Source organism: Genypterus blacodes, unplaced genomic scaffold (genome assembly GCF_046128005.1).
Source record: "Genypterus blacodes isolate CSIRO-AG114 ecotype Tasmania unplaced genomic scaffold, CSIRO-AGI_Gbla_v1 ptg000076l_1, whole genome shotgun sequence".
NCBI lineage: Eukaryota > Metazoa > Chordata > Actinopteri > Ophidiiformes > Ophidiidae > Genypterus > Genypterus blacodes.
This window is the reverse complement of record NW_027466885.1, coordinates 7,030,990-7,045,950: the sequence shown is the minus strand read 5'-3', so window position 1 is coordinate 7,045,950 and position 14,961 is coordinate 7,030,990. Positions and strand designations below refer to the sequence as shown.

General features: G+C 46.5%; 1 protein-coding gene across 5 annotated transcripts in view; it reads left to right on the top strand.

Annotated features, from left to right (window-relative positions):
* ctnnd2a (catenin (cadherin-associated protein), delta 2a) overlaps positions 1 to 14,961 on the top strand; it is a 166,460-nt gene that overhangs the window by 130,447 nt on the left and 21,052 nt on the right. For all 5 annotated transcript variants that reach the window (XM_076157930.1, XM_076157929.1, XM_076157931.1 and 2 more), the window contains 4 exons: positions 5,134 to 5,251; positions 6,920 to 7,102; positions 8,842 to 9,015; positions 11,219 to 11,369. In XM_076157930.1, coding sequence (XP_076014045.1) covers positions 5,134 to 5,251; positions 6,920 to 7,102; positions 8,842 to 9,015; positions 11,219 to 11,369 — 626 coding nt within the window. The remainder of the gene's footprint in view (positions 1 to 5,133; positions 5,252 to 6,919; positions 7,103 to 8,841; positions 9,016 to 11,218; positions 11,370 to 14,961) is intronic.

Below are 14,961 nucleotides of genomic sequence, written 5' to 3'. Positions count from 1 at the left end.
ACTGGAGATGAGCTCTACTTACTACTGTAGTCGTTTTCATGGATACGTGTAATTTAGCATTGAGCTATCGTTCACAAGTTGATGTGGACTTGTTCGTGCATAGAAATGAAACGGTGTCATGTTGTATGTGTTTGGGTATCCTGTGTACTGTAGGTGGCCTGCAGGGGAAACAGTGTTACAACCATAGTACTCTCTACTCTCTCTCTCTCTCTCTGTCTCTCTCTCTCTCTCTCTCTCTCTCTCTCTCTCTCTCTCTCTCTCTCTCTCCCTGTGGTTTAAATACCAAAAAATAGTTCAGTGACCCGCTATTAAATTCACCTCTGCAGTAATTAGGCGTTTACTTGTATACAACAGCCACATCTTAACGGCTCCTAACAGGTAGTTGTACTTTTAAATGAACTGATCCTTCCTCATTAGATGAAGCTGTGGCACTTTTGCTATTAGAGGCCAAATGAGCTGAGCTGCGTATTATTGCGCATTTCCCTGCAATGCCCGTTTGAAGATGAATAATTAGTCTGAATTAACACGAGACGATTTTCCCGTCTGGCTGCTTTCTTCCTGTTTCAAATGGGGAAAAAAAGAAAGCAAGGCTAATATCGCTAAGAAATAATAATGAATAATCGTTGTTGATATTGTGTGTGATGTTTTTCGAAACCTGATATATTTCGTGAAGCTTCCGAATTCTGTTTTTCACTTTTGGCCAGTAACACGTTTTGACTTTTACCATCATAACTCACCTCCTAACTCGCAGAGGATGTTTATAGGACTTGCTTGTGTGTGTGTGTGTGTGTGTGTATGTGTGTGTGTGTGTGTGTGTGTGTGTGTGTGTGTGTGTGTGTGTGTGTGTGTGTGTGTGCGTGAGAGAAGACGCAGTGCAAGACAAATGATGCTGTCAGCGCACCGCACACACTGTGAAGTTACAGATCAAATACCGCGTGAGGAAGTGAAGGCGGATGGGAAGCGCGCAGCGACCGGCGAAGCGGGGGGATAAAAGATTAGAACAGAGGGAATGTTGAAACGCTGCACAATGACAGGGAGGAACCAGAAGAAGAACAAGAGAGTTGAAACAGAGAGAGTAATGAAAGTGTTTCTGTTCGCTCTCCGGCGCTACTTTCTATCTCACTATCTGTTCTGTGGGGGTTAAAGCGACATGAGGCCACGATGTTCAGGTCCCAGTGTACCTCAGCTCAATTTCAGACCTCTCACCTCTCTCATTATCCTTTCCCTGTGCGTTTGTGTGTGTGTGAGAGAGAGACAGAGAGAGAGACAGCGTGTGTGTGTTTGTGGAGAACCCACGTGAGCATCAGTCTGCCCAGTTTTGTTGGAAAGCAAAGATGTTCAGCCTGAATCTCAGAGATGCGAGTTGACACGGGGGAGCTGCCTGTGGTAATGGGAATGAACCGGTGTCAGGGCATCAGGTGTTTGGATTGAGGCATGTGTGCCTGTGTGTGTGTGTGTGTGTGTGTGTTTGTGTGTGTGTATTTTCAAGTGTTTTTCATGTGCATATGTATCAAATGTGGGCCAAGCAGTTAATGACGCTGATGGACCCATATGTTGTCTAAACCGGGTGGCAGGAAAGTGAGGCGTGTCCCTTTTGCATGCACACACATTCACACACACCACACACACACACACTCACTGGTTATCAGGCCAGAAACAGAGTCTCCTGTGGTGGGGTTTCCATATCCACCATTCAGGGGCTGTTTACCTCCCTGCAGGTTGCTGGTTTCTTCTGCCAAGCCAGAGAGAAATGGCTACCTGCTGCCTCCACACTGTACTCCATTAGTATGCGTGTGTGTGTGTGTTAGCGTATTCATCAGGATCACACACTCAAAGCTACACTTCCAATTTGTTTCCTTTTACACGCCTACGACTGTGGGAGAGCAAAGATATTCGCGATCACACAAATTAAGAATGAGGGTTATTGTTATTTAATTGATTTTAATTAGTTTAACGTGCGTGTGTGTGCCCATCAGGTGATGACCCTGTGCCACTGTGCACCCTCACACACACATTTTCACACATTTGCACACATGCTCAGACGCCGCCACCGCACGCCAGCTGTTTGAGACAAAGTCACTCAGTGGTCATTTGTTCCTTGGGAGACATTAGAGAGCCATCTGTCCTAGATTCGCTTGTGTTCACATTTCTCCCCGTGAATGTTCCGCCGCTCTTTAAACACCTAAACTGTAAAAGGTGACTCACATGTGGCTCTGACTCAAATGACTCTCATCACTTATCGAGTCACTGAAAGGAAACTCAAACTGTTCCTCGACACACACTGCCCTCTGTATGTCAATAGTCATTTCTGCCTGTTTAATCGATTGCCGTGGTGATTCCTGCGGTTGCCAAGGAGACGAGTTGGTAGCCGTTTCTCGATCAAGCTGTTTTTGGCGATTGACTAGATGGCAGCTGCTTTGTGGGAACTGAATCCAAATTTAAATGGGTGAAAAAACGGTTCAAATTTGCTTTATTTTAGCTTTCGGAAATGTAGCCTTTTTGTTGATTGTAAACAGCGCCCTCTGCAGCCACAACAGCCTCTGTGCGCTTGCTTTCACAAAATGTAAACATTTTGCGGAATCTCCCTTTAAGAGTCACGCTTGTGCATTTTTTCGCCCAACCTCTCGACTTCACTCAGTCCTAGAATATCTCGATTTGTGTCCCTGAAAGAAAATTATTGGACCTCTGGACTTTGACGTTTTAAAGAGAAATGTTAAAGGGACAGAACTTTGTATTTTAGTAGTGGATATCGTTTCCTGCATTTAACTGCTTCTAGAATAACGACGGTAAATTCTGAATGGGCTGCTTAATCAAGTTCTGTGTCTTTTGTGCTCAGTAAGTAATTATCTAATGATGCGGGCTAATGAGTTTGGGTGAATTAATGAGGAGTGACAACAGATAGGATAAAGTGAAAGCCTGTAATGGACTCGTTAAATAGTAGAGATTACCTGTTAAATATAAGTAATTGAAATTCAGCGCGCCTTCTTTCAGCGCGCCTTCTTTCAGTGTTTCTCATTCAGTTTTTTCTGCACACACACACACCTCCTGTCATCCCTCCATATTCATCCTTCACCTCTTCGTGAAGCGTCCCGTCCTCGCCGTTCTACGTCGGTGATTCCTTCCTCTGACCTTGTGTCGGAGCAGAACGAAGCTGATTCGCACAAACAAGGTGACTTTATTTAGATATCTTTTGATGCCACGAGACATGATGCAGCGCGTCCAAGGCCCAATTTCACCTGTGGGAGACAAATTTGGCTTGCTTTGTCTGCATATGAGACACCGCTGTCTCACAACGTGTTTCCCAAGAACCAGCACAGGCAGGGGGGGCATATTGCACAATATTTCACGCTTCATTACGACGCCTGCTAGACTAACAAGCACACGGCGCATATGCGGACACGGTGGTGCGCTCATAAGGCTCACACACACACACACACATCTCCAGCTACATGATTCACTTTGGGGCCCTAACAAGAGAACGCGCTCTGTGGTAACGCGCCATTTAGTCAAATTCTCGATCAGGCGTGACAACATTTAAGGCGAAGAGAGCAGATTCTCTGATGTGATCCATAAGTCCTCCTCCTCCACTTTCTCATCTAATCTGTATGCAAAGGCAGCAAAGCCAACACCTTTTTGATATATATTTTTTTCAAACTTCTCTCACTTTTAACATTTATGTTGCACAGCCAAGTGCCTCCTTCCTTCATCCACCAGCACGCATCAGATAAAAGACCTGATGGAAATCTCAGGAGAAGTCAGCAAATTCAAGGCTGAACATAAAAGCAATAAATATCTCTCTCTCCCTCTCTCTCTCTCTCTCTCTCCCTCTCTCTCCCTCTGTCTCTCTCCGTCGTTCTCACCCGCCCACCTCCTGTCTGTGGCGCTCTAAGCATTAGTCAAGGTGAAGTCTTCCCGGTGCTTTGCACGCACGCCGGCACAAGAATGGGCGTCCCTCTCTCTCTCTCTCTCTCTCTCTCTCTCTCTCTCTCTCTCTCTCTCTCTCTGTGCTTCCTTTCCTCGCGGGCGGGTACTCCCTTGTTTTGTCCCATTAGCATTCACGGCGGGGTGCAACCGATTTGACCTTCTCTTGGAAAACGACGAGCCTGTCAGCGCAAAGTTTTAATTGAGTTCTTACGTCTTTCTCTCCGCTCATTCTCATCAGTACAATAAATGATTGACCCCCTCGTATAGACTCATGAAACAACTCGGCTCTCTTTATTATCATGCCAGTGTGATGGATCAACTTATTCATTCACACCAGCACGCACACTCTCCTCATTTACTTCTCTCCCTCCTCTCTCATCTGTTTTGGGTCGTTCATCAAAGGAAGAAAAGTTGCTGCTGTTCCAGCCGTATTGTTACTGCTCTCACGGCTAATTTGCAATCAAAAATGGTGTGAAAAAGGTTTTAATACTTATGAAGGAACGGTACTCCAAGTCGATACAGGTACAGCTTGCACATAGCAAAGCATTATTACCGCTTGTTGCTTCTTTTCGTGATCTGTGTGGTATTGATCGAGCAAATGATGTCATGATTTGGACCTTCAGAATGTTCCCTTGACCTTGGGTGCTTGAGAGAAGAGCGGATGAAAGAGTGAAGGTCTCGATCTCGTGTTGCAAAAAATCACCACTTTAACTTGATCAAACTCACCTTGGCGTCAAGTCAGGCCGTATGTTTGTGTGTGTGTACCTGTGCCCGGTTCTAAACCCAAACAGTTCCACCCACTTGCAATTTGGAGTTCAATTAAAAGTCTCTTTGTGTTATTTTAAACACGTCGTCGCAGCCGAGCCAGCTTATATTAAGTTGTGGCATATTGCAGAGTGATCAAAGGGGGCGGGGGGAGGGCTATTTGGAGTGGTGCCGACTGTCTCAATAAAGGGTCCCATCTTCTAGGCTGGAGTCAAACCTGCTTTAAGTTGAAGTGAGTCCCCGGGGGCAGAGAGTGAGATGTCTCCAGAATGTTAACGCTCCCCTCTACTTTGTTTAGCTGCAGGAGAGCTGCCAGGTTTCCCCTAAATCTGCTCTCACATTCTCCTTTTTCTTTCATCTGTCCATCTTCACTCTTCCCACCTCTCCTACGCACACTGACCAGTCGCTTCCTTGTGTGTATGTGGGTGTGTGTTTGTGTTGCAGGAATGTAAGTTCTGCAGGTGAAGAGGCGCGGCGGAGGATGAGGGAGTGTGACGGCCTGACAGACGCTCTGCTCTACGTCATCCAGACCTCCCTGGGCAGCAGCGAGATCGACAGCAAGGTGTGTGTGTGTGTGTGTGTGTGTGTGTGTGTGTGTGTATGTATGTGTGTGTTTGGAGTATGAACATTGTTGTGTAAAATGTTTCCGCTTTTTCTTTGAGCCTCTTCAGCCATGTAACACCCTTCAGAAACGAGTGGTGCAACCGGGTGTTTGCGCTGCAGTGTGCGTACGTGTGTGTGTGTGTGTGTGTTGTTGTCGTAGTCGGAACCAGTCAATACCACATAAACGCCGTCGTGGATGACTGCCTTCTCAAGGTCCCCCCCACTGTCCCCAAGCCACTGTAAATCGTCGTCCATAATCACTCCTAAGCCCGCCGCCCCCTCTCCGCTGCGTCACTGGAGGGCTGGGGGGGGGGGGCTATGGCTGTCACTACGGTAACAAAGATTGATTGGCAGGCGCGGCTGGCAAGTGAAGAATTAGCGATGCACATTAGCCACGTGCCTCCGCCACCTTTCCCACGCAGCTTCAGCTCCAGCTGCTCACCTCACCTGATCCCCATCCCCCCAAGAGCAGATTTCTGTGTTATTAAGAATCACAAGCTGACATTGTTTCCCCGGCGTTGCATCATTGATTATCAACCCGCTGATCAGCGATGTTGCTGCTTGTGGGATCACTGAAAATATTGCCCTACCCATCACTTTGGGGATTGTTGGGGATTTTCTTTTGATCATTGAAGCTTGCTCCTTCTCGCTTCCCTTCACTTTTAACAAACCTAGACAGAATTGCACGAGGATCAGAAGAGCTTTCGGAATATATGTTGCCCCATAAAACCAAATCAGAAAGCTGCAAACAGGTCGAGAGAATTTTTGGTTCGGTAATATTGATTTTTGCTTCATTCAATACATTCAAATCGCTGTTACATGGTGAGATTTACTACCAAGTGAAGTTTATCTATTGATTCTATAACTTTGTTTTGATTCTTTAAGGGAATTTGGTGTGAAATCCAGCAAAATCCCATCCTTTACCGCCCCCTGTGGAGACACGCGGTATCACAAGCGAGCCTTTCCCTGTTGATTACATGAAGATTGCATGAACACAAAACGTCAAGTCAGATTTAACTTCAGCTTCATTCCATAACGACGCATGAATATTATTTCAGACTTGACCAAAGCTCGTCGGAGTGAGAGACGGTTTGGTTTCGCCGCATCTCACCCGGCTGTTCAATTATGCTGCTTACACTTGTTTTTTGAGTGAACCAGTGTTCAGACAGATAGAAGATTGATTGATTTGTCTTTGTTAATCTCCACTCTGTTGACTCTGACTGTGAACATGCGCTGGCACCTGCGGTCAAGCACACACACGCGTGCAACACATGCAAAGGCACAAACACAAATTTCTTCTTATTTGTTACTTCTCATCTAATTTCAAAGTCAGAGCCAACATATTACAGGATTAACTCTCTCTCTACCTCTCTCTCTCTCTCTTCCTCTCACTGTTGTCTCTCGTTTTCTTCTTCTGTCTGGCTCGTGGGCGGGGGGATGGAAGGCTGATAGTGTAAAAGTGTGAATGTGGGCGTTTGTTATTGGGGTGTTTGGATGTTAAACGCCATCAAAACACCAAATCTCCCTCTTCGTGTTCCTCGCTCTCTTTGCGTTTCTTCCTCTTCCCCCCTCCCCACCCTCTCTCCTTTTTTCTCCTCTTCACGTCTTGTCTCTTCCCCACCCGCAGACTGTGGAGAACTGCGTTTGCATCCTGAGGAACCTGTCGTATCGTCTGGCTGCTGAGACGTCCCACGGGCAGCAGGGGGGGCTGGAGGAGCTGGACGGCCTGCTTTGCGACGCCAACGGCCGCGACGGCGAGACCTCTGGCTGCTGGGGGAAGAAGAAGAAGAAAAAGAAGGGAGCAGACCAGGTGAGGAAGGAGGCAATGGATGGATGATGGATGGATGGATGGATGGAATTGATGATGGATGGATGGATGATGAATTTTGACCATTTGACCACACCGACTTTACACACACACACAAGCGCGCAGAAAATGAAAGAAGGTGCTGCTTGGTGATGGAGTAGATGTGTGGGATGAAACCTTCAGCAGGGTCCTGTGCAGTAAATAATGGAAAAAAGGGAATGAAAGTCATAGATCACAGAATATTCTGCACGCTGAGATGAGAAAACACCAGCTTCTTCTTTTATAATGTATTATTGACTAAGAGATCCAGGCTCATGAGCCCATTGCCCGGCGCTTTATCACAGTTTTTGTTGTGGAAAGTTTTTTTCAAGTGATTTTTCAGTTAAAGATTCATCATTCTCCATTTTCCATCATGTCTTCTCCCTGCTCTCCGCTCAATTATGCTCTTTGCAGCTCTCTCTCTCTCTCTCTCTCTCTCTCTCTCTCTCTCTCTCTCTCTCTCTCTCTCTCTCTCTCTCTCCCTCGAGCGCTCTCTCCACGTGCCCGACCTCGACCTCCTCAGAAAACAAATTGTAGGGTTCTCAGTTTGTGTGTGTGTGTGTGTGTGTGTGTAGCATGTCGAGGAAGGCCAGATGAACAAACAGACGGTTGAGAAAGACAGGTGGCGAGAGGCAGGTTGAAGAATTGAGTCAGGAAAATGGGTAACCCACAGAAAAGAAGATCAGACAAGAGCGTGAAGGGGAGAGAGAGGGGCGGGGGGAGAGAGAGAGAGGGAGGGAGAGATGGGGGGGGGCACAGTTTGACTGTAATATAGCCGCTTTAATCATTTATTAGAAGTTCAGACAGGAATCCCAAGGAGACTGAACTGGACCTAAACACAACTCGATCATTCTGTAGTTTTCTCATTTACTATATCAATGAACTCATGTCACATTCTACTGTGAAAGGAATATTGGAAACACAAATCTGCCGCTGCAAAATCTTTGTGCATAAATACTGCGACAGACTTTGAGGTGTTGTAAAAAAGGTCATCAGACCTACAAATTGAAAAGGGTTTTATTTGCTTCATGTTTAGAGAATTCTGAATGCACACATACACACACTTTGTCGAGAGGAACACCAGCCCCGGTTACCTTGAGATAAGGGGGTTGGCGGGCGGGGGGGCACCAGAGCAAAGCAAAGAAGGTCGATGGGGAGAGGAAGAGAGAGAGAGAAAGAATGATTGAGAAAAAGGACAAGAAGGCGTGAAGGGGGGGAAAGAGAGAGAGGGGGGAGAAGTGAGAGAAGTGAAGGAAGCAGGAATAAATGAGGGGGAGAAGAAGAAGGATAGTTGTGCGAGCGTGTCTTTTAGCAAAAGTAGCTGCAAACGCCCGGGGACTCCATTTTAGGGGAGGAGGAGGAGGATCAAGATGAAGAGGAAGAGGGATGAGGAGCTTTGGGTTTATTGCTCACAGCGAGGAGGAGGAGGAGGAGGGAAACGTTCTCTGTCTCCCTGCTCAGATGTTTCTTCCACTCTTTTCCGCCCCATCACTACCTCCCTCCAGCAACTGGGGTGACAGGGAGTGATGCAGTTGAGTCTCTTTTACTTTGAAAATAGGTCAGGGTGCATCTCAGCGTGATACATTCAGTGTACTGTGGTGTGTGTGCGTGTGCTGTGTACTCTGTTACACTTGTACACACAGACATGAAGCTGTGGAGGGTCCTCCTTCTGCCTCGTTCATCTTCTCCTCTCTGATCCACAGTGGGACGGCGTGGGTCCTTTCCCGGACACGGCCGAGCCCCCCAAAGGGGTTCAGATGCTTTGGCACCCGACCATCGTCAAGCCCTACCTCACCCTACTGTCCGAGTGCTCCAACCCCGACACTCTGGAGGGAGCGGCCGGGGCTCTGCAGAACCTGGCTGCCGGCAGCTGGAAGGTCAGGACCCAGTTTAAAGCTTTACCTTCTCCAGCAGGTGTTTCTACTTCACAGCGCCCGGGTACAAACTGAAAACTCAACATAAATGAGCGTTTAAGTTCATTTTAACCTACTGAGACCATGCGCCCTCATAGGTGGACATCACATTCTTCTTGCCTGACACCTTATACATCATTGGGCTTAACTTAAACCTGTTGTCCTCATATATGGACATTTTTCGCTGCCCTCTAGAAGACATAGCAGTCAGGATGCATTGAAACAAACAGATACAATATACACTGGTGACTTTCTTGTGTTTTGGAATAGATTAGACCCATTGTCCACATACAGTATTATTACATTTTCTTTCAAAACGTTCCTCCTGTTCAAAGAGGATGTATAGGTTTTACACTTATTAGGTTCCATCAAGAGCAAATAGCAAGAGGAAATGAAAAATGCATTCAATATAAATGTCCGGGTCTCAGGAGGTTGTTGCCCTTTGTGGAGACGAGCCTCTATCCTCCTCATGCGGTCAATGCAAACACTTACAGAGGATATACGCAATATAAGTCTTTTGTACAGATTCGCCTCAGCCGTACTGCATTATACGTGTCAGTCAGTGAGTGCATGTATGTAGAGTTGCTCACCGGGGGATAAGAAAGCGCTCTGTAGCCAGGCGGTTAAATGTAGCGGTGCTGACGCCGGTGCAGATTTTCAGGTTCAGTTCAGCCTGCAGACTGCTGAGCTGCTGTTTGTTTACCGGAAAACGAACTTGTCGAGGTGGTAAAAATAGAGTAGCAGCCGCGTTGAGGTTGGTGTAATTTAACAATCTCAGCAAATGCAAATCAGTTTTTCCAAAGGACCTTGCTGAGTGCACAGTGTTCATATTAATTGAAACATAAGTGGAGGTTGCAAAGCGGGCGCGGTCCATGCATTGTTTGATCTGGTGTAAGGTTGTGTGACGTAAGTATGTTCATATATGTTTTATAGCGTGTGAGTTTGTTCTCTAGCAACGCAATTACTGTACTAATATGAGTCCTAACACACCAGGGAGTGCGGCGAGGTGTGTGTGGGTGAGGGCAGCTGTCGCCTCCAGGCAGGTGAATGAAGCAGGACTGACCTTGGAGTGATCTTGAAGGCGCTGAATGCGAATGCTGCATTCGCTTCCAAATAGGTTCAAATGAAGAAAAGTTGCTGGAAAATGATTATTTGTCAGTAAAAAAAAGAAAAAAGAGTGCACATATTTTTTGTTTATTTTTATCCGCTGCTTTCGCAAGGGGCCTTTGAGCGGCAATGTAGATTATTTGCGTGGGAGGGCTGTGTATTTGATTTTGGTTTGCTAGGTGCCTCCAGTGGGAGAGCAGTGGACAAAGAGAGAGAGAGAGAGAGAGAGAGAGAGAGATGGAGGAGGTCACTAGATAGAAAGCGACAAGGGAGAGGAAGGAAATGGTGGGGGCAGGTGGTCTCCGGGAAATCACATTTTCTATTTTGGGAAATTACCGCCGGTGTGTGTGTGTATGTGTGTGTTTGTGCATTGTTGTGTCTCGCCTAAGAGCGCTCCCTCTTAGAGAACAGCGCTGCCATCGGTTTTGGGTGAGGGACGTGTTGGCATACAGCTGAGGCGGTGCCCCGGGCTCAGCTTGCTAAGCTGCTGGCTAAGGCGCGGGATCGTGGGTGAATACACGATGGAAGATTGAGTCCCTGACATGATTGTCCGAGCCTATTTCTCTCTCTCACTCTCTCTCTCTCTCTCTGCACCCCTGGAAGGTGAGTTGCTCTTTTTCCTGGGTGCTGTCCGCCGTGTCTACAGGCCTCCAAACCATCCAGACGGCACCACTTGAGCCGTTTGGGGTTAAGTGCCCCATTTAAGTGTGTCGAGGTGGCTACTGGGGGAGAGTAGAGTGGTCTTAAAGCTCAAAACCCCCTCATGGGTTCATAATTCCCTCTGTTATATCACTTCCCTATGACTAATGCCTCAGCCTCTCTTTTATGGCCTTAGATTGTAATGTCTCCCACTCGACCTCTCTCAGAGTGGGAAGTCTGCCTCACAGCTACCAATTTATTACAGTAAAAGAGAAAAAAGTAAAAGACGAAGAAAATGTTAGAATAGTGACAATAAGGCAGGGGACTGGCGACAATGACAGCTGCAGCAAGTGTGTGTAAAGTAGGAGATAAAGCAAACATTGCCCTGTTAACCTTATGCTCTCCCTCCTCTCCCCATCAGTGGTCAGTGTATATCCGGGCTGCCGTGCGTAAGGAGAAGGGCCTTCCTATCCTGGTGGAGCTACTGAGGATAGACAACGATAAAGTGGTGTGCGCTGTGGCGACCGCCCTCCGGAACATGGCCCTGGACATTCGGAACAAGGAGCTCATCGGTGAGTAAGGAGGAGATGGAGAGCCTGGTGATCACAGGAGGGACTCAGGAGTGTTGAGTGATCCCTTTCAATACGCCTTTACCGTTTTGTGTGTGTGTGTGTGTGTGTGTGTGTGTGTGTGTGTGTGTGTGTGTGTGTGTGTGTGTGTCTGTGTCTGTGTGTGTGTGTGTGACGCTGCCAAATCGTCTGCGGTTGCCAAGCGAGCTCCGTAACCAGGATCAAGTCTGTGCAATTACAGACGAGCGTTTGTGAATCGAGGCGGCCGGCTGGCTAATGTGCTGCTTTACCTGCGCTTAATTAATATTTGAATGTGTTTGATATATTCGGATTCCACAGCCAGCAAGGAATTAGGGGTAAATTTGCGGGAGTACACAATGTCGTGCTACAAAACACATCCATCACACATTACTGACTCTGATGAAAGTGACGTCTGTACATTGGATTCTTTTTCTAATTAAGCCATTACATGAAGTTATTTATAGCACAGTAAACAAAGAATAGAATGGAATTTTACTAAGGTGCTAGTGTGTATGTGTGCGTGTGTGTGTGTCTGTGTGATGCTGGAGAGAAAGAGAGACCTAATAATGGAATACACTGCAGGGGTTGAGCAAAGGAAATAAACAAGTAATGAATATATATTGGGGGGGGGAAGGGAGAGATGGAGGGTAGGAGAGGTAGAGAGAGAGAGAGAGAGAGAGAGAGAGAGAGAGAGAGAGGGTGGCAGCTGATCAAAGTCTTGCTTTTGCCTTGGAGAAGCAAACGAAGGTAATGAGTGAGACTATTAGGCTTTCTAACGGGCATCACCGGTTAACCTGACACATTAAGGCACTTCTAATGTGTGTGTGTGTGTGTGTGTGTGTGTGTGTGTGTGTGTGTGTGTGTGTGTGTGTGTGTGTGTGTGTGTGTGAACGAGAGAAACAGACCCCTCTCTGATTATCGGGGCTTCCTGGTGGGCTCTGTGGTTTCTATAGCAACCCTTCTACCCTCCGTCTCAGGCAAAGGGGCTTCTGGAGCCTCTCCCTTTTTTTACAGAATGTCTTTAAGAACAACGCGGAATGCTGCCGGCCCGGAGCTTCACGTGTTCACATTGTAAAGCGGCGTGTGACTTAGTGTTTGTTTTAGTTAAAGGTGCAGTGGCGTCTTGTCAATGCAGATGTTGGAGGAGTTATGTGCTCAGTGAAGCTCCTCTGGGTCCGTAATGGCTGCATAAATCCACACCGTCACAGAGGACATAAATATCTCAGTAAATTATGCTGGGTTCATAACAAAGCGAGTATGACACACACACACACAAACACACACAAACAGGGGTGAGAGAGAGAAAGCAAGAGGGGAAGTCCACATCTCTCTTTGTCTTTACATATATACTTGCCCTCCACTTTCAGCTGATGAAAGTTTCAGTGATTTTAGTCCACCAAAACACACACCGGAAAGCATTTAGAGCGAGGAGAGAGAAAGAGAAAGAGAGACATAAGGTGTGTAAAACTGTCGTGTTTTTTATTTCTCAGTAGGATCAGAAGTGCTAATGAGTATCAAAATCACGCCAACAACCTGGTAGTTTGCATAAGGTGTTCCAAGCTGCTAGCTCAAGAGCAGGATGCAGATAGAGTGAGCAGAGAGAGAGGGAGAGAGAGAGAGAGAGAGAGAGAGAGAGAGAGGGAGAATGAAGGAGGTGAAGTGAAAGGATGCAGTCGACGGTGAACCTTTGCTTTGGGGCGAGGCGTGAGTTGATTTGTGTGGACAGGAAGTCGGTGGAGGCCAGGCACTGCTTAGAGACGAGCCCCCGTTTGGCCTCTGCTTGCCGGCCCTGCACGCCGCTCTGACTCTAACCTCCCAGGAACGCCTTCTCCTCCACAACACGCAGCCTCTAACCCGGGGAGGCCACACAGCTTTGTGGGGTCTGTAGAAACGCTCCCGTCGCATTGTATCATAACGCAACATTCTTTGATTAAAGACAGAAAGAGAGAGAGACAAAGACAGAGAGAGTGAATGGAGGGATGGGAAACAGAAGAGAGGCAGTGAAAGAAGAATAGAGGAGTGGCAGCTGAAGAGATCGCTGTGCATGTACACTTACGTTCCAATTCCTCCGTAACGTGATTTAGCCTGGTGTTGATGTCGCTGAGAATCACTCGTCTCATCTGTCAATGTTTTTGTCTCTCCTGATTTCACCTCCGTCATGGTTGTTGATTTGCATAATATACTGTTCGCCTGCGTGGCAATAAATGAGTGCCATTCACCGCCACGCCGTCTGTCAGCGCGATTCTTCCCCCCGTTAACGCTACAGATGGTAATTTGACACGCAATGAATCGGGAACGCCAAGTGAATGCCAAGAAGACCCATGCTTTCATTTTTGTTTTGGTTCCATTTTATTTATTTTTGCACAAATGCAGCAGACGATCGCCTTAAAATCCAAGCTAAAGGTGATTTATTGTGAAAATTCATTCATTATTATGATCTCTTGTTATAGCGCCACCATCAGATCCATCGATGTTTTGTTTTTATGCCCAATGATGGGATCGCTTACCCACCAAGTTTGGTTAAAGTAGATTTAAGCCAGTAATCTTTGTTAATGAGATGCAATACTTTTCTAACAATTTAGACACGCCCTCTCACATTTGTCAGCCAATCACAGCAAAGCAGTGAGGAATAATAGTAAAAACAAAAATAAGAGGTAAACACGTCCTATTATTCCTGAGAACATGGATGATAATCGATTGTCTTATGCTGCAAATTAAATGTTGTTGTCTTCACTTTATTCAACTGCAATAAATAGATGTATTTATTTAGTTATATGCCAGAAAAAACGTGTTTTGTACACAAATATTATCATCATTATCATATTAGTTAAGTGGTTCAAGGTTCTTAATCCTGGGAAACCAAGGATTAGAAAAGCAAAGTATTATTGGCTATTAATACTTACATCCAGAAAGAAGTACTGCTGGGTAAACATGTAGAGGAATGTATTTGTTTGTTTGTTTGTTTTTGACCCTCACCCTATTCGTCAGCGTTCCCTCATCAACCATCACAAATCAGGATCAGTGCGCTAAGCGTGTTCGTGTGAAAATAGCATCAAAGAAGTAGAAGACATCATGCGTGGTCTTTTGTTTTATCTTCACTTCTTTTCTTTGTCTTTCCGCCTTTGTCTCGCCACACCTCAATTTGCCTAAGTCTCTCCTCCCACTCCTCTCTCTCTCTCTCTCTCTCTCTCTCTCTCTCTCTCCCTCTCTCACACACACACACACACTCCTCCTCCCTCTCTCAGACATGAGCTCATGCCAGCTACACCATCTCTCCTGCAGTCCCTCGCACTCTTTGTGTCTCGCAGTGATGACATCACCGGCGGGGAGCGTTACTCTGGAAACTGAAGGAGGCCACAATGATGCTCACTACCAATTGATTCAATGTGTGTGTGTGTTTGCAGCCTCCAGATGCTGAAACAAACATCTCACTTCCTATAAGCCTTTGACTTAAACACTCTCTCTCCCTCTCATTCGCCTGCCCTCTCTCTCTTCCTCTGTCAAACACACATCAACTCATCTCCACTACACCTTCTACTCAGCTGACTTTGCAGATTCCGCAGCCAAACCAAAC